The sequence below is a fragment of the Varanus komodoensis genome, unplaced genomic scaffold (assembly GCF_004798865.1).
Source record: "Varanus komodoensis strain SLA01 unplaced genomic scaffold, ASM479886v1 scaffold20_1, whole genome shotgun sequence".
Taxonomy (NCBI): domain Eukaryota; kingdom Metazoa; phylum Chordata; class Lepidosauria; order Squamata; family Varanidae; genus Varanus; species Varanus komodoensis.
In genome coordinates, this window is record NW_025335587.1 from 12,468,453 (window position 1) to 12,491,888 (window position 23,436).

A 23,436-nucleotide genomic window follows, 5' to 3' on the forward strand; every position below is an offset into this window, starting at 1 on the left:
TTGTCATTAGGGCCAGGCCTCACATATCTGTAGGAATTGGAGACCAGTGCAAGCTGTCCTCTTGACAGGGCTTGGTTTTGCTTGGGACTGTGGTGAGCAGTCCTCCCTTTCTAATCTAGGTAGCCTGTCAGAAATGTGTTAGGAGTCTCTTCCATCTTCTGAATAATGCTGAGCTTATATTATGAAAGAAATGGCCAGTTGAGACCAGTACAATGGAAAGGAAATGAATTTAAACCAGGGGTGGGGTGCATCATCATGATGCCAGCTGGGTTCCTCAGCAGGTGTGCCAAGTTGGCATGCTCCCGATGGCATGGTTGGGGGCACTGGGGTCTGCCATGGGGATGTGGTTTAAAGGATGTCTTTCAGGACTGCTTTCCTTGTTGCATTTCCAGCCCAGTGATGACTATAAAGTCATGTTTCTTTTGCGAAACCTCCGGCAGCTGAATGGCAAGGACATCACCAAGCTGGCCAATCACGTACGAGTTATCAACAGTCGGGAGCTGACCAGTAGGGTAAGACCTGCGGTGATGAAGCTTTCTTAAGACCCTAAAGCAAAACCACGTGGTATAAAACGTAGAATTATCTCTGATGAGATCTGGTGCATAGGCTGATAAGCAAGGCCAGAAGAGGAGGCTAGGGAAAAGCAATGGAGACAAAGTGTCATTAAATTAAAATCTCAACAAAAAGCCTGAGAAAACAGCTTGATGGAAATTCCTGTTTTATACCCACCGTGCTTGGCGGCATATGCGTGTATTTATTTTGTTAAAATTTATATCCAGCTTTTCCAAACGAGATAAACCATAAAAGCACAATGAATTAAAAGAAAAGATTGACAGTGAAGCAGCCAATTAAATGATGGGTTAAAAAGCACATTACTGATGACTGCAGTCTCTTGGTTCTTCTGTTGTGTGTGCATATTGTTGTTTTTGTAGGTGCATTGTTGAAATTGTTAATTTCCTCATAACATAATTCTAATATGCGGATGTGGAACCATTGTTACAAAGGTGACCAAAATGTGGTCCCCAAAAGACAGCAATGGCCACTAGGGCTAGGTTTTGTTTTCTGAAGTTTGAGCGCAGCTGTAGCAAGGCCATTTCTCTCAGCTTGTGGGTCAACCAACTAAAATCAGCCCTCAGCTAAAATCTCCAGTTAGTTAAGAAAGAAAGTTAATATCCTGCAAATTCAGAACAGGATGTTATTCCATGGTTTTGTTTGTTTGTATTTCAGAGAAGTTCAGTTGTGTTTCTTTCTCTGTCTAGGTCTCAGCTCACTGGGGGAAAAGCTTTCGGACCCAGTTGCCTAAGACGTTTTCTCCCGAGCAACTGAAATCAGTCAGGAAAAAGTTCATCAGGTCGGCACAAGCCCATGTGGCATATGGGCCCAGCTCTCTCAGCGACTTCACCCGGTGGCGGGTAAGTTTAGTCTCAAACATCCTCTGTAGCCTTTTGTGCATTGGAACCTCATGCCATATCTGTTTGGTAGCATAGAATCTGGATTAACTGAGTTTTGAGTTCTTTTCCTCTCGAGGCAACAGAAAAGGAGGGAGGTAAGGAACTGATTTCTGCCCAGGCCAGCCAGGCTTCAGTGGCTGATGTGTTAGGCTGTGCTGCGCTGGCCAGGGGCAGAAGGGTTTGGGGGATTCCCAGGACAAGATATGCCAACTGCAGGTTTCCTAAGAAGTTTATTATTGCAGTAGTAGCAAACATGCAGCTAGACTTCCATAACATTTAGGGCTCCTGTAGTGTAAGATCCCAATCAGCCGGGTCCAGAAAAAACAGCAGAATCCCCCTCAAAAAGATTTTGAACCAGAGAGCAAAGGAAGTGGCTAGCTTTCATGGATTACACACTTACAGCATTGTACTGCATGCATACAGCATTCTACACAATTAAAATATGTGGCCACAAGAGCAATATTGTTTACCTAGGTGCTAAGAGGTAAGAAAGCCGGCTGGAGCCGGGGGTTAGACTAGATGGCCCAGGAGGCCCTTTCTGACTCGCTCTGTTTCTGTTTTTCTAAATATAGTGAGTTAGCAAGGAGGATTCCAGCCTGCATGGCTGAAGTTTCTTCTCTGCCTGAACATCAAAGCACAGGCTCCTTACTGCCCATTGTTCACAGAAGTAATGCCTGATAAGAAACATTCAAGGCCAAGTGTGCCATCTTAACACCAGGAAAGGAAAACTCCTCAGTTTCATGAAAGCAGAGTGTCATTGTCAAAGCAATGCCAACTGAAGCTCTATTGTATCAGCATAAGCTCTTTACCAAGGGTAGCTTTAAGATCCAGGCTCGGCCTGTGGGAGCGTTCAGACCTGCTACAGACTGCTACAAAGGCAGGGTAACAAACTTTCAAGTGCATTCAGAGCTGTGGTCTTGACACTGCATGTAGATTTCAGTTGCACCGATAAACACAGTGGCACCCGAATCCTACATGCAGCAATGCCTGACCTAAATGAAACTAGTATGCTTAAGGGCTCCAGACTTTGGAGCAATCAGGCTGTTGCTTTCAGAGTACGTTAGATTGTAACAGAGGGACGCAGTAAAAATATTAAGGGTTTGAGAATTTAAAAAAAATGTATGCTTTGTAGTTGGTATAATGTTTATGTCATACCCATAGCATGGCACAGTCTGAAATAAACAAGAGTTTTCTGGTCTCTGTATTTTACAGAGCTCTGAGCAACTTAAAAATGTGCTTATAGCTTCATTCAGTAAGGCGATTGTGCCAGCTGCTTTGTTTAGACTTTGTTTAACCAATGATTCTGTCAACAAACTTGCACCTGACTGATGTTTTTGAAGAAAGGAAATGAAGCAACAAACATTTATTCATGTCCATCCACAAGACTGCTTTCAAAAATACCTTATCAAGCTTGCTGCACTCCTAAGATCAGCACTATTATCCCGAAACTCAATAAGGTGGCCATTCAGTTAGAAGGAAGAAGACAAACGACCAGAGCAAAATATTTAGCTGGTAACCCGAAGGGCTGTTTCATGGTTACCTGTGCCTCTAGGCTTTTAAAACTAACATCAGCAAAGAAGGAGCCAAGTGGCCCCTTTTCCTCCTTGGCACATTCATGCATTTGACTAAAAAAGAAGATAGCTGAAGGTAGAAGAGATGTAGGGATCCCTAGGTGAAGTTTGACTTTGGAGAAATCACAAAGCAGGCCTGTGCAGTGAAAGCAACCTAGGGTCTAAGACTGAAAAATGATTTCATACCCATTTCAGAACCTGAGAAAAGAGAGTGATAAATCACAGTCTTAGAGAGCATTCTCTTTCAATTCTGTTTCTCTTGCAAATAGGCTAAACATTTGTTCAGTTTATAGATTAATGTGTCTGTGTATTTGTGTGTTTTGAGTTTGAACACAGAAAAAGAAATTAGGTCTCTAAAACATTAATTTAGTGTAAAGTTTTAGTTACTTTTGTTAGAAAATACATCAATGCACACTATTTTTATTTCTGAGTTTACATAATTCACAAGTTAGGTAAGTTATTTTGTATAAGTTAGTTCTCTGAAAGTGCTATTTTGTGTGCAGCCTGTTTATTCTAAACATTCATAAACATGTTCATTCCCTTTTCAGAGGAACTGGTTCCATGTAAGTTTACTCCCTGAAGAAGGTCAGATACACACACTGTCCTCCACCTTAGAAACAGAATGAGTCAGAAGGGGCCTCCCAGGCCATCTAGTTTGACCACCAGCTCCAGCCAGCTTCATTCATGGCATGTCTACCATGTGCATGTCCAGCCTATCCTTGAACACCCTCACCAATGGGGCTTCAACCACCTTAAGGGGGGACACCAAAAAAAGTGGAAAGGATATGATTTCTTCCCGTCTTGCCTTTCTTGTGCTTCTAGGATGACTTGGGGAAATCATTCCGTTTGAACTTTTCATTTTCTGTGTTTATTAGACTAAAAAGTGACAGGCAAGCTGATGACAGCCAGGTTCAGATGACATAGAAAATTCAGAGGTGGCAATGAAACACTACAACAGGTTGCCAGGTTTGGACAACATGCTAAGCCACCATGGCTTCCAAACCAGGATGGCTCATCATATTGCATGAACTGAGTTGAAGTATAGGTTGGGCCAAGATTGGAAAGAGAACCGTGGAAGAAAAGTCTTACTCTTTATGCAGCCCCTTTTCTTTCTCCTCTAAAAGTTTTTGTTTCTCCTCCCATCTTTCCATGTATCCCATGATAAGAAATACAGTGACACAATTGTAGACTACTTGGAAGCAATCATTACTGCAATTAGAGGGTTTTTTCCAGAAACTGCTTTATTGCTCCCTTATAAAGGAAACTCTCAGAAGATGGGTAACAAGGAATCTATCCAGTTCTGAGTATCTCCAGATGGGATTGTTCTTGGAGCTCTTCAGGAAGCATCATTTACAAACAATATGTTATGGAAGTCACTTTTGGCTCTGTTAATAGAGCCTTTTGATAAGAATGACTCAACCAAATCAGAAGCGAATGTGGGAGATCTGGGACTTTCAGAAAGCCAATTCAAGAATGTACCTCATTCATTATAGACCCACTTTTTTATTCAGTGCAAATGTAAGAACGACCTTTTAAAGACAGTGTTTACTGGGCACAGCTCCCTGACGACTGAAGCATCTTGGAAAGATACCAGAATTACCACTGCAGAGGTTGGTGGTGTTATTCCAGAAGGACACATTTCTTTAGCGTGGAAGATAATGCAGTTAATACATGCTTCAAGATCATTTATTTCAACTGATATTTCAAAAAAACCCAATGTTTAGTAAGACCAAAAAGGTAAAGATAAGCCTCAGTAAGTTGAGTAAGGTAAAGAAGTGAAGAGTTACTGGAACGAAGTTATCTAAATATTTTCAGAATAGTGAAATAAAGGTAGTTTTCACAGCAGGAATCCAGATGGGAAAGCAAGGTGTAAGCATGTTTATCACTCACAAAGAAGATCCATTTCGCTAGGCCAGTGGTGGCGAACCTGTGGTACGCATGCCGCAGCGGGCCCTCTCTGTCGGCACGCGAGCCAAGTTGCCCCAGCAGCCGAGCGTCGGATAACAGCGCACACAGGGGCCATGCACATGCTCAGAAAGGAGTAGCAGGGCCAGGCGATGGCATCACAAGCCACGACTCATTAGCCATGGCTCATCCGAGCTTTCACATGGCCGGTCAGTGCTCTGCCAAGGACATATATATTTGCCTGGACTGGCTGTGAGTTTTAATACATTCGTTTTTATTAACACAAGATTTTAGTTTGCATTAATTGTGCAAAAGCACGCCAAATGCAAACTTTTACCTTTCAATTAAAAATTGCTTGTATCATTGGAAGCTCTGTTACTGTGTTTTTCTTTTAAGAGAAAAGATGTTAATGTATGAGTTGTTTTTGTAAACTTAAAACCTCAGTATTCAGATTTTACTGCACTGTTGGCACTTTGCAATGAATACGTGGGTTTTGGGTTGCAGTTTGGGCACTCGGTCTCTAAAAGGTTCGCCACCACTGCTCTGGGCTGTTTTCATTTCCGCTTTTTCTAAGGTCACACCCTGTGAGCAGGTGTGCTTTGTTCTGTGTGTTCCTGTGAGTGTAGTCTGACAGTCTCTCCCTTGAGCCTGATTAACTGCAGTCTATCAAGGTGTGATAGCTTGCAGGTTTTCACCCAGCATTAGCCCTGTTGCTCTCCAAATGCTGTTTGTGTTTGTGGCCTGGTGTGCATATAGCCCAGCTAATACACAAAAGGTGTGAAGATTTTAAGTTTTTATTCTGCAGAACAAGACACATAGCAGGTCATTCCAAGCTGAGGCCCCAGACTATTTTTGGGTCCTCCTTTTATGTTACAGAGTAAACAAGGCACCATGTTGTTAGGGTTTTCTTTAGACATTTCTGATCTTAAGCAGTTTCTTAGCTGAAGCAAGCCTTCTTTCCTGCTATTTTCCTGTAAAGCTAACCATCACATTCCTTCTGCATCCTGTTTTACTTCTTTCAGTTTCTTTAACAAGCAGTTTGTACTTCTTGGGGCTAAGCAACTTACACTCTTTGGAGAGCAGGTCGGGGGGCACTTCATAGCATGTGAATCATAGCAAGAAAAGGCAACAAACACAGCAAAAGAATAACAGAACAAATTATAATATTCTGCACTGATCCAAGTAACTAGCCTACTTGGAAGAAACAGGAAAAACTATTCAAGCATCTGGAAGCTGTCTCAAATTTGTTGACCTCTGCTAAATCACAAGTTATTTCTCTGAGAAATATTAAAAATCTTCTTTTAGGAAATTTAATGATGATCCCTCTTGAGTATTTTAAACCTGGAATACTTCCGTTGGTGAGATGGATAAACATTTTAGAGAGGAAAATATCTAACCTGCCTCTTATAGGTTATTTTAAACTACTTCTTTCCTGCACCTTTCTTGGCTAATATTAGCTGGTTTTCTTGATTCCCTCGTCTTAGGTGAAAATGATAGCCGAGGAATTTTTGACTTCACTGATGAATCAAGGAGAGAAGCCTTCTTCTGAAATGGGAGAGACTTTAGAAGAGGAGGAGGAGGAGGAGGAAGAGGAGGAAGCAGAGGAGAAGGAGGACGATGACAAGGAGGAGGAGGATGAAGACAAGGAGGAAGAAATTGTGGAAAGTACTGCGGAGACAGAAAAGAAGACTGCTGTTAAGGTTAGAGCTCTGCAAAGAGCCTCTAGTAAACATGAAAAATTCGGCAGAATACTCTGCTGACAAGCCGTTTTATAGAAGGGTGTATGGGCTCGCTCTTCGCTGATTTCCCAAGGGCCTGTGTTGTATTACCAGATTTTGAAGAGGGTGGGAGGGCAGGAGGATCTGGGGGGCAGAACCATTTGAAGCCCCATCAAGGTCTCTGCCTGCAGTTTTCCAGGCTGACCATGAGAGCAGGCCTGTTCGAGGGGAGATGGCAGGGACGCAGGAGAGGAGCGAGAGCCCTTGCCTGGTCCCTGACCCCGTGGTGAGGCGTAGGGAGAGACGAGCCGCCCAAGTAGGGGCTTGCAGGGGTCTCTGCAGCGGGAGCCACCCTGAGTGGGGGGTCTGCAGCATGAATGAAAGGGAACGGTTGGAAAAAAGTGTCCAGTTTGGGTTAAATGCTCTCTCTTCACATGAGCAGAGGCTATCCTGCAACTTGCAGGAGGGCTCTTAGAGCTGCATCGCCTTGTTAGCTGTGGAGTGGCAATAAAGTCAAGGACCGTCTGGTGTTTGGGAGCCGGGGCAAGGAGGGTAGGGTTGGCTCACGAACGTGGGCAGCGCTGCAACGTCTATTTTCTTGGCTGTTTTGCTGGGAGAATGAATGGCTGGAAATTGCCAATGTTCTCTTTTAACAGGGCGCAGTAACCCCCGGCAAGAGGAAAGGGGCTCGCTCCAAAGAATCGGTTGCGAGCAAGCGGTCCCATTCCCGGAGCAGCTCGAAAGAGGAAGCGTCTCCCAGCCCCAAGAAGTCTAGCCGCTTGCAGGATGAGCGCAGTCCAGAGGGGGCACAAACTTCTCGCCCGCTGACCAAGGAGTCCCCGGCGGCTCTGGATCTGGAAGGGGCCCATCGGAATGGGGGCCGACTCCCCAAAGCACAAAGCCACAAAAGGTCCAGCCAACAGAAACTGGAGCACAAGGAGGAAGAGGAGGATGTGAGAGATGCTTGCGACACGCCTGTCAAGGACTTGGAAGGCGAGGTACCCCGACAGATTTCCACTGGTGGGCTTGCTAGAGCAGGAAAGTAACATTCTAGCAGTTCAGTTGCTGATAAGGAGCCCATGTGCTTGGAAAAAGCAATGAGCGCCCAAAAACAAGAAAGGCCATCTCAGCAAAACGCGTAGAGATACTGTGGTGTGCGTTTTGAGTGATGCAGATACACTTACATGGGGTAAATGATGCTTTCCCTGTTGTTAAAACAAGTACAGTTCTGAAATCGTGAAAGGAAACCTAACATAGAACATTGGGTCCATCTATAGATGACCCATGTAAAAAATAGTTTCAGATTATTCATACTGAGTTTCCCCCAAATGTTTGTGATTTGTTCTCATTGCACAAGGCTGTACCATCTCAGGTTGAAGGTGGGAGTTCACACAATGGCATGCAAAAAAACAAACAAAAAGCTCTTCACACAGTGAACCAGATATTAGGAGAGGGGTTCTAGTCAGATCTTCGTCCTGATATACCTATTCTCTCTGGGTTAAGGACCTCTTTCATTTCTAGAACCCACACCCCCACATTGCATTTCACACTACCCAACAATTTGGGAGCATCTTCAGCTTGAAGTAACCTACCCTGGGAGCGTCTGTAGGAGCCAGACTTTCAACACATGCAGTTCCCCATGGAAATTAGTGTCCTTCCCATAAATATAATACAGTGAAGATCCTGCTCCGCAGTCTTCCCCACCTTGGCACCCTGCAGGTGTGTTGGCCTGCAGCATCAACCATTCCCTGCCAGCCTTTGGACATTTTTGTTGGCAGTTGGAGAAACTGCTGTCCAGTGCAAGACACCTGGCTGGGGAAGGTTGCCACTCCCTGCCGCAGTTGTCTGCCTTCATTGGTCTGCAGCATTCCTCTGGGACGGCTGTGCTCCCACGCGTGCTCAAACACCAGTGGGAGTAACCAGTACTGAGATTGCCAGTCGTCGTTTGAAGGGACCAGGGGGACAAAATCCAATTCCCCCATCCCTCAGGAGCTTATTGATGCGACAGGGAGAGAGAGTTCATGGCAATTTCCACAGGGAGGAGAACTTCCAAGAGAGCCAGTGGGGTATAGTGCTTAAGAGCATGGGGCAGGGACTCGGGAGATCTGGGTTCTAGCCCACTGGGTGACTTTGGACCAGTCACAGGCTCTTAGCCCATCCTACCTCACAGGGTTGTTGTTGTGAGGGTAAGGTTGCAAGGAGGCAAATGATGTGAGCCACCTTGAGCTCCTTGGAAGGAAAATATTAATAATGAACACATAATAAGTGATAAATGAGAGCATGGCATCCTGTAGAAGCAGTGGCAGGCAGAAAGATTAGGAATGGAAGTCTGGCTTAAACGTACTACCATCCTAGCCTTCGGCCAGTTCATTATGTAGATCTCTTTCCTAGCGGAGGACCTTCGAGCAAGCGACTGTGTACCTCTTTCACTAATTGATTTATTTGTCCCAAGAGCCTTTCATTTCATGCTGTCAGCGAGAAGCCTCTCAAAACATATATATGATCTTTGTCTAGGGGTGGCCATGTGTCCTTACTTTTACCCTGCCTGTCGCCTCCTCTCGTCCATGCGCTTTCTTCTCCCTTCTTGCTCTTGCCTGTCACCTCTCTTATTCTCCCTCCCGCCCCCGCCCCCCTCCCACACACACACACTGCTGTCTCTCTCTCCAGGTTGTTTCTCAGGGCACTGAGGGGAGGGATGTGGCGGATCTGGCTCGGGAAGGGAGCCCAGCCTTTTCCTCCCTTGCTTGGTCCCTGCAGAGGAGGGTGCTGGCAGCAGACGCAAACTGTGCGCAGCTTAGGCCATGTGAGAGGCAGAGGCATGTCCACCAGTTTTTCCCAAAAAGCTTGACCACAGCGTAACACTGAGCATGGGACTTCGTGCTCCCAAGCGTAGCCCCCCACTTCTGCCTGCAAACGTATGTTTGCTCCTTTGTGTAAGAGAGGCTGCCCCTCCGGTGGTTAAAACGACTGGCTTTCTTTTAGGAGACCATCCGTTTGGAGCCGGTCCATTTCCTGCAGTGTCACAGCAAAGGCAACAACAGAGATGACTTCAAGACCCAGTTGTGGGCCTGCGTCTTTGAGCCGCCACTGGACTGCGGGACAAGGAAAGGTGAGTGGAGCCGGGCAACGCAGGCAGACCAGAAGGAGGACGCTGCAGGCTGGGCGGATGCACAGGCAGCAGGCTCCCCTGAAGCATCTGTGCCGCATGAACTCTCTGCTCACTTTCTGCAGACGGCGGCCTATTCCTGTCCTCGGGCCTTAGGGCTGTTTCACTTACACAGGGGCTGCTGTGCCCAGTGGGCCTGTGAGCCAGAGGGAGGGCAGGAGGGAGGCACTGGAGACCTCCCTTAGCGGTTGGATTTAGGGTAGTAGCTCTTGATGGCCCAGTTCATCAAGTGCTTTGCAATGTGGTGAAGTTTCCCCATCAGTTTCACACTGTGAATATGCTGCTTGAAGGCATCTTGAGATACCAAGGGTCTTTTATTTAGTGTTGTAGCATCAAGTTTTCAGGACAGCTTACATCTGAGATCCAGTATAGTATGATCGTGACTGTTAGACTGGGAAATCCAGGTTTTAGTCCCCACTCAGCCAGGGAGCTCAGTCAGGAACACTCGGCCTCACCTACCTCACAGGGTTGTTGTTGAGAGTATAAAAATGGAGCAGAGAACTATGTAAGCTACCAAAGGTTCCTTGCAAGAGGAAAAAAGAGGAAATGAATGCAGTGCGATGCCGATGATGATGATGATGGATCTGTTTTGTACCTGTCAGAGTGAATAGCAGCAGGCCTTGCTTTAGAGATGAGAAAATTCTTCCCCAGAACACATGACACTCATACGTTCTGCGAAACACATGAAACGAGGGAGAAGGTTGGGGAGAAAATTAAGTGTCAGTCTTGTGGCAGTTCAGAATGAGGATTAAGGGCAGTGTGGAGAAAGTTGGCACCAGAAATATGTTCAGGGTAGGGGTTCTGTACACAAGGTAAGAAAAAATAATCAGTTGCTAAGGGATCAAGAGAACATGGTGTGAAAATTACTGAAGTCTTGCTGTATATTTTAGATGGAGTTTCATATCAGAGTACAAACCAATGTTCTTTGACTCTTTGGCTTGTAGTCTTTGATTAAAGGGCGCTGTACATCCCTTTTGGATAAGCCGAGAGATTTTCACAGTTGGCAAATGAGGACGGACTGTGTGGTTGTCTAGATCAATGGTCGCTATCGGCCTCTGCTGAATTTCACTATTGCCCCGAATAATGTAGAACAATGTAGAATTCCTGGGGCGCGCACACATGCCAGAAATACTTCGGTCACCTGCCTCAACATTTCCAGAGACTGAAAGTCTGGTTAAACGAACATGAGAGAGCTGTACCGACCGGCATTGCTGACAGTGTGCTTTTCACTCTTCCAGACCCAGTGGTGAGCTCATCCAGGACAGCAGCAACCTGTGGAGGGGACTCTGTGTGTTTGGTTGACTGTGAGACGGGCATCGTCTTGAAAAAGTACAAGGTGGCTGGGGAGGTGAGGAAGCAGGAGTGCTGTGCTCAGGTGGGCTAGAGGGCAATCGCAGCTGACTTGCTGGCCGGTGAAGCACTGGCCGCGGACTTCATTCACATAAGGATATGTCCTCACAGGCATCAGTGAGTCGAAACCAAGCGCCCCTTCTGAATCCTGTAGCCAGAAAGTGTGCTTCTGGAATGAAATGTACAACATTCACCCGGGAGAGAAAAGGGGAAGGGCAGGTTCCTGCTTTCACTCTTGGCCGAAATGTTCCTCTTCAGAATTCGAACATATAAATCTTAAAGCAGCAAAATCTCTCCAGAAGACCCCAGCAGCTGCTTCAAGGGGCAGAGCATGGTTCCCAAGGTGTTTTTTGACATCCCCCATGAAAATCTTTGCAAGTATTTGTGTTTTTTTAATGAACCTGCAAATGTTCCCCGCTGAGCAGGTGCAAAAACGGGGGCCTTTGGAGAGGCAGAATGGGCAGCCTCTGTCAAAAGAATACCTGCATTTTTCAAGAGAGATTTAGAAAGGTTAGACGACAGACACCCTATGCCTGGTTCCTTTCCTGCCCCACTGAAAATTGTTCAACCCTTTCTAAATCTCACTGGAAATGGTGCTTTGCCTTTGACAGCTGTCAAAAGTAACTACTTCAGCGAATGGGGCAGCTCACACTTTGTCTTGGGTGGTAGAATCTCAAGAAGTACAAAACAGGATGCTCTTAAGACATAAGGAGTATCCTTAAAAAAAAAAAACTGGCACATGGACCACCTTCTTCTTTTCACAAAGATCACTCATGCCTTTGATTACATTTGTCAGTTTGCCTTCTTGCCTTTATTTTGCTAGAGGGAAGAATAAACTTGCCTAGGGCTCCAGATGCGTAAGCAAACCATAGCTTAGGGCTGCTTGTGTAGCCCATTCTTCTGTCCACCCAGTGCTTTTTTTTCTGTGCTGCAGATGGGGCTCTGAAGGCAGACCCGCAAATGTAATCGTGGCTTGTTAACTCAGACATAGGGCCAAACCATAGTTAACACCAAACCCACTTCAAACCATGTTTGAAAAAGTAGTTGGTCCGTTGACAAATTTATGGTTCACAAATGTGAATTTACAGTTCTCAAATTCGGCTGCTGCACCTAACTAAGACTTGAGGTCATGGTGCCTTTTATCCTAATTTAGGTGCAAAACTGCACAAAGACAAATAAAAGTATTAAAAATGAACTTGATGTAAGTCATTTGATGGTGAACAACACTTGGAGCAGAAGAAGTAAGTGAATCAAAATATACAATAAAATTTCACGTACCTGCTCAGTCCCTACATGTAAAAAACAAGGCCAAAAAGGAAAGATGTACCGAGCCTCAGAGCTGCGCTTACAAGCTCCCAGGCCGCTCTTTGACATCTCGGTAGGGTGGGAAGAGCCCTGGCCTGAAATTGTCTGCTAATGAGCTGGATGGAGGAGAAGCCTCATTCAGCACAAGACATCTTTCTGCATTCTTTCTTACTGAAAGGAGCCGCTTGAAAAAACTGAGCAGCCTTTTTCTAAGCAGGAGACCAGTTTGGGTAAAAGCTTTTGCGTGAGCACTAGCCCAATTACTCTCTGGGATTTGACAGTGAGGACCACTAACCATGCTTGGTTTGGCATTGCCATCTGGGCTGTATGGAATGTGTGTGTGTGTGTGTGTGCGGGCCCATGGAACACACCTACATGGCACAGCCCAGTTTTGAACAGATCCGTAGGAGGGTTTACCTATAAGACAGGTGTTTACACGGACCTCTCACTGCTTTTCCCCTGGCATTTCTATCGGGGGCTTTGGTTTCCTGACACACGTTTCTAATCTAGGAGTTTTACACTGTTGCATGGACAACCCTGACCATGGTGACCAGTGATGGGAGAAAGAAAAGGCACAATGTGCTGGCTGCAGCTGGGAGGCGAGGAATCGTCAAGCTAATTCACGTGACTGCTGATTACTGCTACGGGGAAATCAAGGCCCACAAGAAGGCTATCGCCACTGCCTGTTTCAGTCCTACCAGTGAGACGCATCTTTTCAGTAAGTCCCACTACCTGGCTTGTTCAGGGAGCTCTTGTCTGAAGGCTTGCCTTTCCTGAGGGAATGTGCAATCAGACTAGCTTTGTTTATTACAAGGGGAGGTTTGGTTTGGTCATTTGCACAGTGTAGGCATGTCATGAGCGGAGCTGTGGGTCAGACTAGATGGCCCAGGAGACCCCTTCTGACCTGCTGTTTTTGTGTTTCTGTATTCTAAATCTAAAGCCAGAATTTTGCAACAGCGAGACAAAACTTGCAAGCTGATTAAATGACTCAAATCACGTCAGGCTGATTAAATTACTCAAATGATTGAATTTATGTAGATGTTTGCTTGAGGTAATGAATTTGAATTCAATTAGATGTGCAGTTACCAGATGCTGAACTTAAATGGTAATTGCTTATCTCTGTACCTTCCATGTCTGTCAGGCAGTCATGGACTGAAGGACACAAACCATCTTCCGCCCTACCTGCAGCACCGCATGACATTTGGATGCTAGATGAATGCTGATGGGGGCATTGTGGGGACAATAGGGATTCTGGTCCATTGGGACAGATACGCTTGTAGGGTGAGGTTGCTGGACCCTGTCGGGCCGCCTTGATAGCAGCCACAAGGCAGGGTACCTGGGTTCAGTCAAGAAAGACCTGTTTTGCCTTGAACCTCAGCAGTTTTATTGAACTGTCACCCAGGACCCCTGCAGTGACTTGCGACAGCACGCTCCCGGGGAGTGGCTCTCACCACCAACTACAAGTTTTTAGAACATATACAGAGTGTTTTGTAGATGCTGAGCCATGGGCCCAGCAGCTGGGCAGGTGATAACAAAATAAGGTGAACACAGTCAAAAGAAGGTGTGGGGTCTGCAGAAGAGGCTCAGTAAAATGCCGCTGATTACAGGAGTTGGCTAGTTTTGCTAGAGATGGTGCACCAGGCCCTGTCCCTGGGGCGGAAGGCCGCACACGGCCTCGTTGATTCCTCTGCCTGGAGTGTGGAGGCCACCCGTGTTCGGCCTGTTTCATACAGAGAGACTGAGCGCCCTTTCCCTCTCTAGCGTTGCCTAGAGCCACCTCATACATCCTTGCCCCTTCCCAGGTTTAAATATCGTCATGCCTATTACAGAGCACATCCTTGTAAAAAGCCACGTAATTTTTTAAATGCTCTCTGTCATCTGAGGTATACTTAGAAGCCAGCTTTCATGCCCCGGTACTCTTTTCAGAGGGATGGAGGAGGAGGGAGCTGGGAGCAGAGAAGAGGAGGTGGGAGGATTCTCTGGCGCCTGCTGGTCATTTAGTTTTCGGAAGGTGGTCTTTCTGTGTGGAGGTTATACTGCATCTTTTTCTTCACCAACAGCTGCATCCTATGACAAGAAAATATGTGTGTGGGACATTGGGGTTCCAGACTGTGACTACAATTTCAAAGAAAGGTAATGATAAGACATCTTTTGCAATAAACTAGCAGCGATGATACAGCTCAGGGCCCATGTGCAGTCTTTGGGAGAGCCAGGTACCTGCAAGCCAGACCTCAGACAAGGACTGCGAGCCCATCACAGAGGCTGCCTGCTCAGTCAGTAGCCTGAAGTGCCTCATTCTGCCAAACCTTGGAAGCTGACCAAGGTCCGGCTGGGTTGAATTCTGGGTGGGTGACTTGTGTCCTGCATTGCGTGGGGGCTCAACCGAGAGGCCTGCTAGGCTCCCTCCCATTGTGTGGTTTAGGACTCTGCAGCTCAGTCAGTCCGCTGTTGTACTTGTTCAGAATCAGTGGTTGCCACTCATCTGTTCTGCTTCCTCCATTCCCTCTTTTGGTGTTTATCCCTTTGCTCAGCCATGACCTGGGCCCACAGATGGGAAGCTCCAGCCAGCTCCTTCTGGACCATCACAATGGTTTTCAGATGACATACCTAACCTCAGAAGGTGTCCACCCATGGACAGCTTTTCACCCCATATTTCATGTTTACAAAGGAATATTTTATTTTTTATTTTATTTTTGGATTTATATCCTGCCTTTTTCCTACAAAGGGCTCAAGGCAGCTTACATCATTCTCCTTCTCCATCTTATCCCCACAACAACCCTGTGAGGTAGGTTGGGCTGAGAGTCTGTGACTGGCCCAAAGTCACCCAGTGGGCTCCATGGCCGAGCGGGGACTCGAACCCAGATCGTCTGAGTCCCAGTCCCACGCTCTTAACCACTGCACCACACTGGCTCTCTGTTATTTAGAATAATTGCATGCATACATCAACAAAGGGACCTTGAATAGCCACAGATTGATCCATGTGTAGATTAGGCCTAGATAGTGCTATGGTTTTGTTTCATTTATTTATTTGCTGTTTGTTGCTTTTCTTAGGTGGGTTGGGTCGGCTTAGTGGAGTTGGGTTGTTTGGGGATTGCACATTGAAAATAAACATTAAAAATGCTTGCAAAAGGCTGAACGGTTCAGGGACAGCAGGAACTGAAACCTGCTTCACTTGCCAGGCAGCTGCTTGTGCTGGAGACGGTCACCACGCCCTTGCGGATCGCCCTCGTGCCCTCCTGCCCAGACCGATACCTGGTGGCCGGCTGTGAGCAAGGCTGCTTCGCCTGGGACATTCGACTGGATGACAGGCAACAGAAGAACAGGTGAGCTGCTCTTGTCTTGTCCATGTAGAGGCGGTCAGGAATCCACACAGGCGCAGTTTGTACCGCTGCTACCACACTCAGCCGGTCAGCAGCCTCGGGCGAGCCCAGGTGGGCCCCAGACCCCGAGTCAAAAGGAGCCTGGGACGAGACTTAGCGCCAAACCAGCTTTATTCTAGTGCTCTGTAGAATAAAGGGAGATGAAAGGGGGTACTGGGCTCCCCCCATCACCACCGGCCACCACCACCGAGGACTCTGCGAGGCGCACCTGCCGGTCCTGGGGGCAGCCAATGGCGGCCATCGCTGGGCCCGGGGGCCGGAGGACGACGGGGCCGGACATCGCCCGCGGATGGACGACACCGACGCCAGGGAGGCCGAGTAGCCATCTTGCCGGCGAGTGCTGCCTGGCCGCCCGTGCCCCTTCCCCCGCCGGCATGGGTGAGAGCTACGCCGGATTGGGGGCGGGGCGGGGGACGAGCCACCGGCATAACTCGCCGGACGCGACCGGGCCGGCAGCCAAAGGGCGATGGCCAGAGGGCCTTGTTGCCATTTGGGACCATTCAGGACCGTGTGGGGGCTGGCCTGGCCAGGGACTTTGTTGGTTGGCTGGCTGGTGGGAATTGTAATTTGTACTGGGTGGTTGAGGGGGTGTTTTTAAGGGTTTTTGACGTGTTTTTAGTCTAATTTTTTAATAGATTCATCTCTGGCTACAGTGATGGGGCTGCCTGGGGAGCGCATGGGCGCCGCCATTGGGGTGGTCATGGGCAATGGACGTTATGGCCTTGGAGGTCTAACGAGTTTGCATAGAAGAAGGAGGGACAGATGGTTGACACCTGTTCCCCCTTCTGGTTATTCCCCCAGCCGGAGGGTTCCAGTTAGGCTTATCAACTGCCCCCTGGGCCTGTCGGTGTTGTTGCTAAATGCCAGGTCGGTCCATAATAAATCATCACTCATCCATGGTCTGAATCTGCCTTGGTCGCCCTGTACGATGACCTGTGCAGAGAGATGGAGGGAGTGCGTCCCTGTTGGTCCTCCTGGACCTTTCAGCGGCTTTCGATACCATCGACCATGGTATCCTTCTGGATAGGCTGGCAGGATTGGGGGTTGGAGGCACTGCCTTGCACTGGTTCTGCTCCTATCTCAATGGCCAATTTCAGAAGGTGGTGCTGGAGGACTATGGCTCTGCACCATGGCAGTTATGCCATGGAGTTCCTCAGGGGTCCATCTTGTCCCCCTTGCTATTCAACATCTACATGAAACCGCTGGGAGAGGTCATCCGGAGGTGTGGGCTGCAGAACCATCAGTACGCTGATGATACCCGGCTCTACCTCTTATTTTCAACTAATCCAGGTGAGGCAGTGGCTGTGCTGAACCGGTGCCTGGCCGAGGTAATGGGCTGGATGAGGGCCAATAAACTGAAGCTCAATCCAGACAAGATGGAGGTCCTGTTGGTAGGCAGTTCAGGGTAGGGGACCTTGACCTTGTCCTGAATGGGGTTGCACTCCCTCTGAGGGACAGGGTCCGGAGCTTGGGAGTGCTCCTCGACCCAGAGCTGTCGCTAGAAGCTCAGGTGGCAGCATTGGCGAGGAGCGCTTTCCATCAGCTTCGGCTGATCCATCAGCTGCGTCCCTACCTGGAGAACGACAGTGACACATGCACTGGTAACTTCCCAGTTAGACTTCTGTAACGCAGTCTACGTGGGGCTGCCCTTGAAGCCGGTCCGGATACTTCAGTTGGTTCAAAATAGAGCTGCCCTTAACGGCTTGGGTCCTGGTTATCTAAAGGAACGCTTGCATCCAAATATGCCCTCCCACCCCTTGAGATCAGCAGCCGATGCCCTTCTCCGGGAACCCTCCGTGAAGCCTATTAGGAGGGTGAGTACCCGGAGGAGGGCTTTCTCTGCGGTGGCACCCCTCCTATGGAATGCGCTCCCCAGAGAGGTCCGCCTGGCGCCATCGTTATTTGTTTTTCGGCGCCAGGCCAAGACCTTTTTATTTAAACGTTATTTTAATTGTTGATTGTATTTATTGATTTTATATATATGCCGGGATGTCTCCAGATTTTTATGTATTTGTATAGCTATTTATTTGTATTGGAAGCCGCCCTGAGGCTTTTGCGAATGGGGCGGCATATAAGTGTTCCAAATAAATAAATAAATACACAGCCGAAACCAGTGTCTCGAAAGTTACACCCTGGTACATGCATTTTATACCCTGCGTAAGCGATTAGGTCACCTAATGCACCTCTAATGCCTCAGTCCATCAGTGTAGCCCCACCCGCAGTGCTGCTGGCTTCAAAGAGTTCTTTCTTCTGTCAAAGACTGGACATTTCCCATGCCTGTTTCTTATCTGCTCAAGATTCACACGGGCTTGCCTTGTTCTTACTCCCTGCATGTTTGCAACTTTCATGGCGGCTGCAACCAGTTTCCACTGTCCCTTTGATTACTATATTCGAGGTCAGGCTGGCATGTTAGCATGGGTTACACAAAGCTCATTTTGTTCTTATCCCCCTTCCCTTCTGAGACAGGAAATTCAGTGTGGCTGTGGTGTTTTCCTGTGGGGCCTCCTCTGGCCAGCTGTATTTGGGTGTGGCGGGGTGCTGTGATTAGCAACACTGCTGTGATCCTCAAAGGGTGCTGAGATTACACTGCCCCAAGAACCCACAAAATTGTTCTATAACCCAGCAGATCAGGTGCTTTAGTCTGTAGTGCCAGAAACACAGAGACCATTCAAGCAGGCTCATTAAACATTGCCGCCTCGTCTTGGAGACCTTGATGGGAATTAATGCTTTCATGCCACTACTGGTGGTGCAGGAGGAGTATTATCACTTGGCTATGACAGATGGGATATTGGTTGCACTTCTGCAAGTACAAGATACTTGAGAATTTTTGTTTGACCTGTGAATAGGCTGAGCCCGGGTTCATGATGTTGAGGAAAGGGGTTTCCTGCCACCTACCTAATCCTTTTTGCTGGAAATACCAGGGACTGATCATGACGGCCTCTTAAGTGTAACGCAGGTGCTCCATCATGGAACTAGGTGATTGCTGCAGTCCTGTTTCCAACTTGCTTTTAAAAATGGTTTTACATTCTTTGAACAGCTGCAAAGTGAGACTGGCAAAGAGGAGGCATTTCGTGTAGCTTGTCCTAGTAATTGTACAACACGATTGGTTCGTTGGTCATTTGTTTAGTTTTTCCCATATATAACTCTCCTGCATTTTCCATGTTTCAGACCCTTTGAAGTGGAGTTTCAGTTCCCAGATGACCAGGGTAATGAGACCTCTTCCCATCAGGTGGATGGACTGGCCTTTTTGAATGAAGATATTGTGGGTAAGAAGTCTGCATTCATGGGGCTTCCTTTGAATCTTGAGAACAAACTGACCCATAAAAGAAACACTGATAGTTTCCTGCAGCAAGCCTGCCAGGACTTCCTGTAAAAGCTGCCTTGTGACTTAAGAGAGTCATCTGTTTTGTAGTATAATTGTTCATTTTACACATGCATTGTATGAAGATTTCTAAAATGGTAAAGCACTCTGCACTATAAAGACACAGTGCTTAAAAAGGAAATTCTACCCCAAGAAAAACTAGATTCCACAATCTTGTCAATTATTCAAATTGAGACAGGGTGGTGAAACCCTTTCCAGTTGTCACCAGAAATATTATTCGAACTTTTGAGCTGATATCCATATTTGCCCTCCCACCCCTTGAGATCGGCAGCAGAGGCCCGCCTTCAGGAGCCCTCTGTGAGAGACACCAGGAAGCAAAGTACCCAGAGGAGGGCTTTCTCTGCAGTGGCGCCCCATCTGTGGAATGCGCTCCCCAGAGAGGTCTGCCTGGCACCATCGTCGTTTGTTTTTTGGCGCCAGGCTTAAGACCTTTTTAGTCAAACAATATTTTAATAATGTTTAAAATTTATAGGTTTTAATTGTGCATCCAGGCTGTTTCCAGATTTTAACTGTATTTGTACTATTTTTATTTATTTGTGTGAGCCGTCCCGAGGCTATATAGCAAGGGGACGGCATACAAAAACTTTAAATAAATGAATTAATAAATAATAAAAATCAGTCTTACTTTTGCAACCATATAGGCCTGGAAACTTAAACAAAAACTTGCTGGTATTGGTAAAATAAAATAATGGTAAATTATGCCCTTGTGTGGAATCAATGGATACACTTGGCTGCATTTTTAAATATATGATTGCCATTAACTGCCCATTAAAAGTCTTTGATAATAAAAGAACTGGTATTTGCCAAAGCTGCAATAGCAGGGGATATCCTGACTTTAAAAGGTTCTTTCCACAGTTTTCATCCACCTCATCTTTGACAATGCCTGGAGGATTTCTGAATTTGTGGGCCATTTGAAACTAGGCCTTATGAGGCCTCTTCTTCATCTGCCTCCATGATAAAATGCGCTATATACATCAGGTTGCCCGTGGATTATGCTGTTTTTGAGTGTTTCCCCATGTAAAAGCAAATAGAAAACAACAATGTCCAACAAGTTAAAAAAAAAAAAACCCTTCACACTTGGGAAAGAATCCAGACAGTACCTCTCTGCATAGCTCTCCATTGAGCTAGCATGTCAAGACACCTTTGCTAAGCTGGAACGGCATGGGCTTGTTGCTGGATGGGTGACCACATGTGGAAGCAGTGCTGGAGATGGGGCTTGAGGGCCTTATGGGCCCCTTCCACTCTGCTGCTGTGCTAACTTTCATCCCACTGAGCTCGTCTGCAGTTTACTTTCGAGTAGAGCCGTGTAGGATTGTGCTGCAGTGAGTGAGATAACAGCATTAGCTACTTGACCGTCACTTATAGGAGTGGGTGTCCTACTCGTTGTGGTCGTGCTGTCGGGAAGAATACTGGGGCTGAAAAGGAGTGCGGGTGATAATTGAGGAACAGTTGATTGGGCAGGAAGAGGAATAGTTGTGACAGCAAACTCGGGACTGAGCAAGACCTGCTGCCTTTCTCTCCTCTGCAGTCACGAAGAGCTCCAAGATGGGATCCATAAACCTCTGGAGCTGGAGTCGTTCTTTCAAGCAAGGGAAAGCCGGGAGACGGACAGTGCAGGCCATCATTCTGGCTGAACTGGAGTGGTCCTCAACAGATTTGCCTTACCTCACCCTTAGCACATGTCCAAGTAAGTGCCAGCCAGCACTGGGCATGGCGCGGCCCTTTCCCACGCAGTCTTGGGCTCCGGGCACCACTCGAGTCCCCAGCAGTGCTGCCGCCGCCGGTCATTCAGGCTGTCCCCAGACAGGCTCATCCAGTGATGCTTGAGCTTCTGGGAGGGGCTGAGCTGTGCCCCACCGTGGCTTTTTTCAAAACGTGCTGCAGAGCAACAGCAAGCATGGCATCCTGGGTCACAGACCAGGGTGTCCAGGAACAGGGGCACTCTGCAGCTGGAGAAGCAGCAGAGACGGCAAATGCCGTGGGGGGGGGGGGGGGGGGGGTGGACACTGAGGCAGGGCTGAGTGTCTTGGAGTCGAAGGCCTGGTGTCCCTGCAGAGGCCATCCGACATCTTCTGAAACACTTCCCAGAGTTCATTGGCTAGAATCACAAATCTGATTTGTTTCGTTCCTGCAGCAGAAGAATATGTGTTCTGTGGGGATGAAAAGGGAAGTGTCTGGATGTATGATCTCAGCAACCACTTGTCTGCGCTGAGTGCCACCAAGGAAGACAGTCCGACCAAGAGAATCGGCCCTTCTCAGGTAAGGAAGCAAGTCATTCTGGGGTGTTTGGCTTGTCCCTGTTCACAGTTGTCTTGAGGCTGGAAGATTGGCTTGCGTAAGCCAAAAACTGCAAATCTCTGTTAGAAATCAGGTTTGCTATTTAAAAGGGTTTAATCCCAGAGCAAACTGGAACAAGTTTATTGAAGATTTTTCTTAAAGATTAAGAGTTTGATTGTACCCAATGCTTTCTTGGAATAGAGCCCACTTTGTCAGATGCAAAAAATCATCCTGGGCTTGGCCGTGTTAATTATCACCTCAGGAAACTGTTGATTCTATTCAACAAATAGAACACACACCAATCTGACATCCGCAATGGCAACATTCAGAAACGAGGGAATACAAATCATGCTTCCTGGACTCTTCTGAACTGAAAATTGTCTTCCTCCAGCAGAGAGATTTTGAACGGGAACTAAGCAAGAGCTTTGCTAGATATTCATTTAGCCTTGAATGAAACTGGCTTTCTGTACCACTAAAAGTGTAAATTAACATAGCAAAGCTGTAACAATTCTTTATCAAGCTTATGATGAGCAGACTATGTTCAGTGGAGACAAACCCTATTACACTACTTTGAAAACTGAGGGAGAGTAACCCCTCCGTCTGGCAGATTGGCCAGATGAACCAAGAGTTTTGAAGTATAAAAGGTTGCAAGTAATTCAAGAGTGCCCAGATCCTGGGCAGCCCCCTAAAATTATTTCAGTTTGAGCCAGTATGTCCAGATAGTACTTCTCTAGCAACCAGCCTCCTTCAGACACAAATTCTCCAGTCCTGCACTATAAGTAGTCCCGCATATCCTTCCGCTGCAAGAAACCACCCCAGCACCTGACCTGAATGAACCTTGAGGTGCACTGCAGGAAGGAAGGACTTGGGTCTGGCTATTCTGGATGTGGTCTGGAATATTTTCCAGGAAAATGCTGTTGGACCAGAGCCTGGAAAGTATGGAGCTCTGCCTGCAGAGCGGGAGCAGTGCCAGGCATAACACAAGCGTTGTCATGCTTATGATGACTTGCTGCTCGGTACTGGAGAACCACTGAAAGATCAGGAACGCGAACTTAGCTGGGTGAAGGGCTGATGCATTTCTGTGCTTCCAAGCATCCTCTCCAAGACGGGTTTCCTGCCCTTTTCACAAATCAGCAGTGGGAAACACACAGAAAAACTAGGGGTGGGGATGGAATTTCTAATTTCAAGAACGTGCAGGTTGCTTTAGAGGGTACTCTTGACTTAGGCAGCTACAGAGTGCTCCAGACGAGAGCACGGCTGGTACCTGGAACAGAAACCCTCCGAACTGTATCAGGGATACTAACTAGAGTGACTCCAGTGAATTTTTCAGTAAATTTCTCCTTTACTGCTCTTTTCTGCTTAGGTTCTGAAGTGGCCAGAACTGAAGGCAAATGGTGAACTGCTGACTGATGTTTTGGTAAATAATGTGGTCACTGATCCCACCTTCACATACCTGGTTGCGCTGACTGACATAAACATTGCCGCAATATGGAAGAAGGCTTAGGCATGCTGCTCTGGCCTCAGACTGGAGCCACATCTTTTTTTCATCCTCATTTCAGTAGTGCAGTATTTGTGACAGGTCTGAGGATCATCAGATTGGGGTGCGGGGATTTTAGGCTCATGCTCAATGCAATTAAAATCCACCAAAGGGGTTGGCTAGAACGTTGTGGTGTTATTGTCAATACCCACGTCTCTTAACTGTGACTTTGCTTTATTGTTGTACTAAGTGTATTTGTTTTATAGGAGGACAGTATTTAATAAAACTTGATACGAGACAACTGCAGCCCATCTGTTGATTAAAATTGGCTTCCCAAACATTGTTAAAAGGCCCAGCGAGGAGGTTACATTACCTCCTTTCCTCACACGTATTTTGTCCAAGGGAAAAGTTGCCTAAGGGAGAGGACATTATGCATGCATTCATGCGTCTTTGG

General features: G+C 47.1%; 1 protein-coding gene across 2 annotated transcripts in view; it reads left to right on the forward strand.

Annotated features, from left to right (window-relative positions):
- Window positions 1-23,280, forward strand: part of LRWD1 (leucine rich repeats and WD repeat domain containing 1) — a 35,783-nt gene extending 12,503 nt beyond the window's left edge. For both annotated transcript variants that reach the window (XM_044429946.1, XM_044429947.1), the window contains exons 4-16: window positions 393-512; window positions 1,260-1,412; window positions 6,412-6,627; window positions 7,302-7,643; window positions 9,628-9,754; window positions 11,050-11,159; window positions 12,977-13,184; window positions 14,527-14,599; window positions 15,646-15,789; window positions 19,015-19,112; window positions 20,757-20,915; window positions 21,363-21,487; window positions 22,869-23,280. In XM_044429946.1, coding sequence (XP_044285881.1) covers window positions 393-512; window positions 1,260-1,412; window positions 6,412-6,627; window positions 7,302-7,643; window positions 9,628-9,754; window positions 11,050-11,159; window positions 12,977-13,184; window positions 14,527-14,599; window positions 15,646-15,789; window positions 19,015-19,112; window positions 20,757-20,915; window positions 21,363-21,487; window positions 22,869-23,009 — 2,016 coding nt within the window. In that variant the 3' untranslated portion in view covers window positions 23,010-23,280. The remainder of the gene's footprint in view (window positions 1-392; window positions 513-1,259; window positions 1,413-6,411; window positions 6,628-7,301; window positions 7,644-9,627; window positions 9,755-11,049; window positions 11,160-12,976; window positions 13,185-14,526; window positions 14,600-15,645; window positions 15,790-19,014; window positions 19,113-20,756; window positions 20,916-21,362; window positions 21,488-22,868) is intronic.
- Window positions 23,281-23,436: the final 156 nt, after the last annotated feature.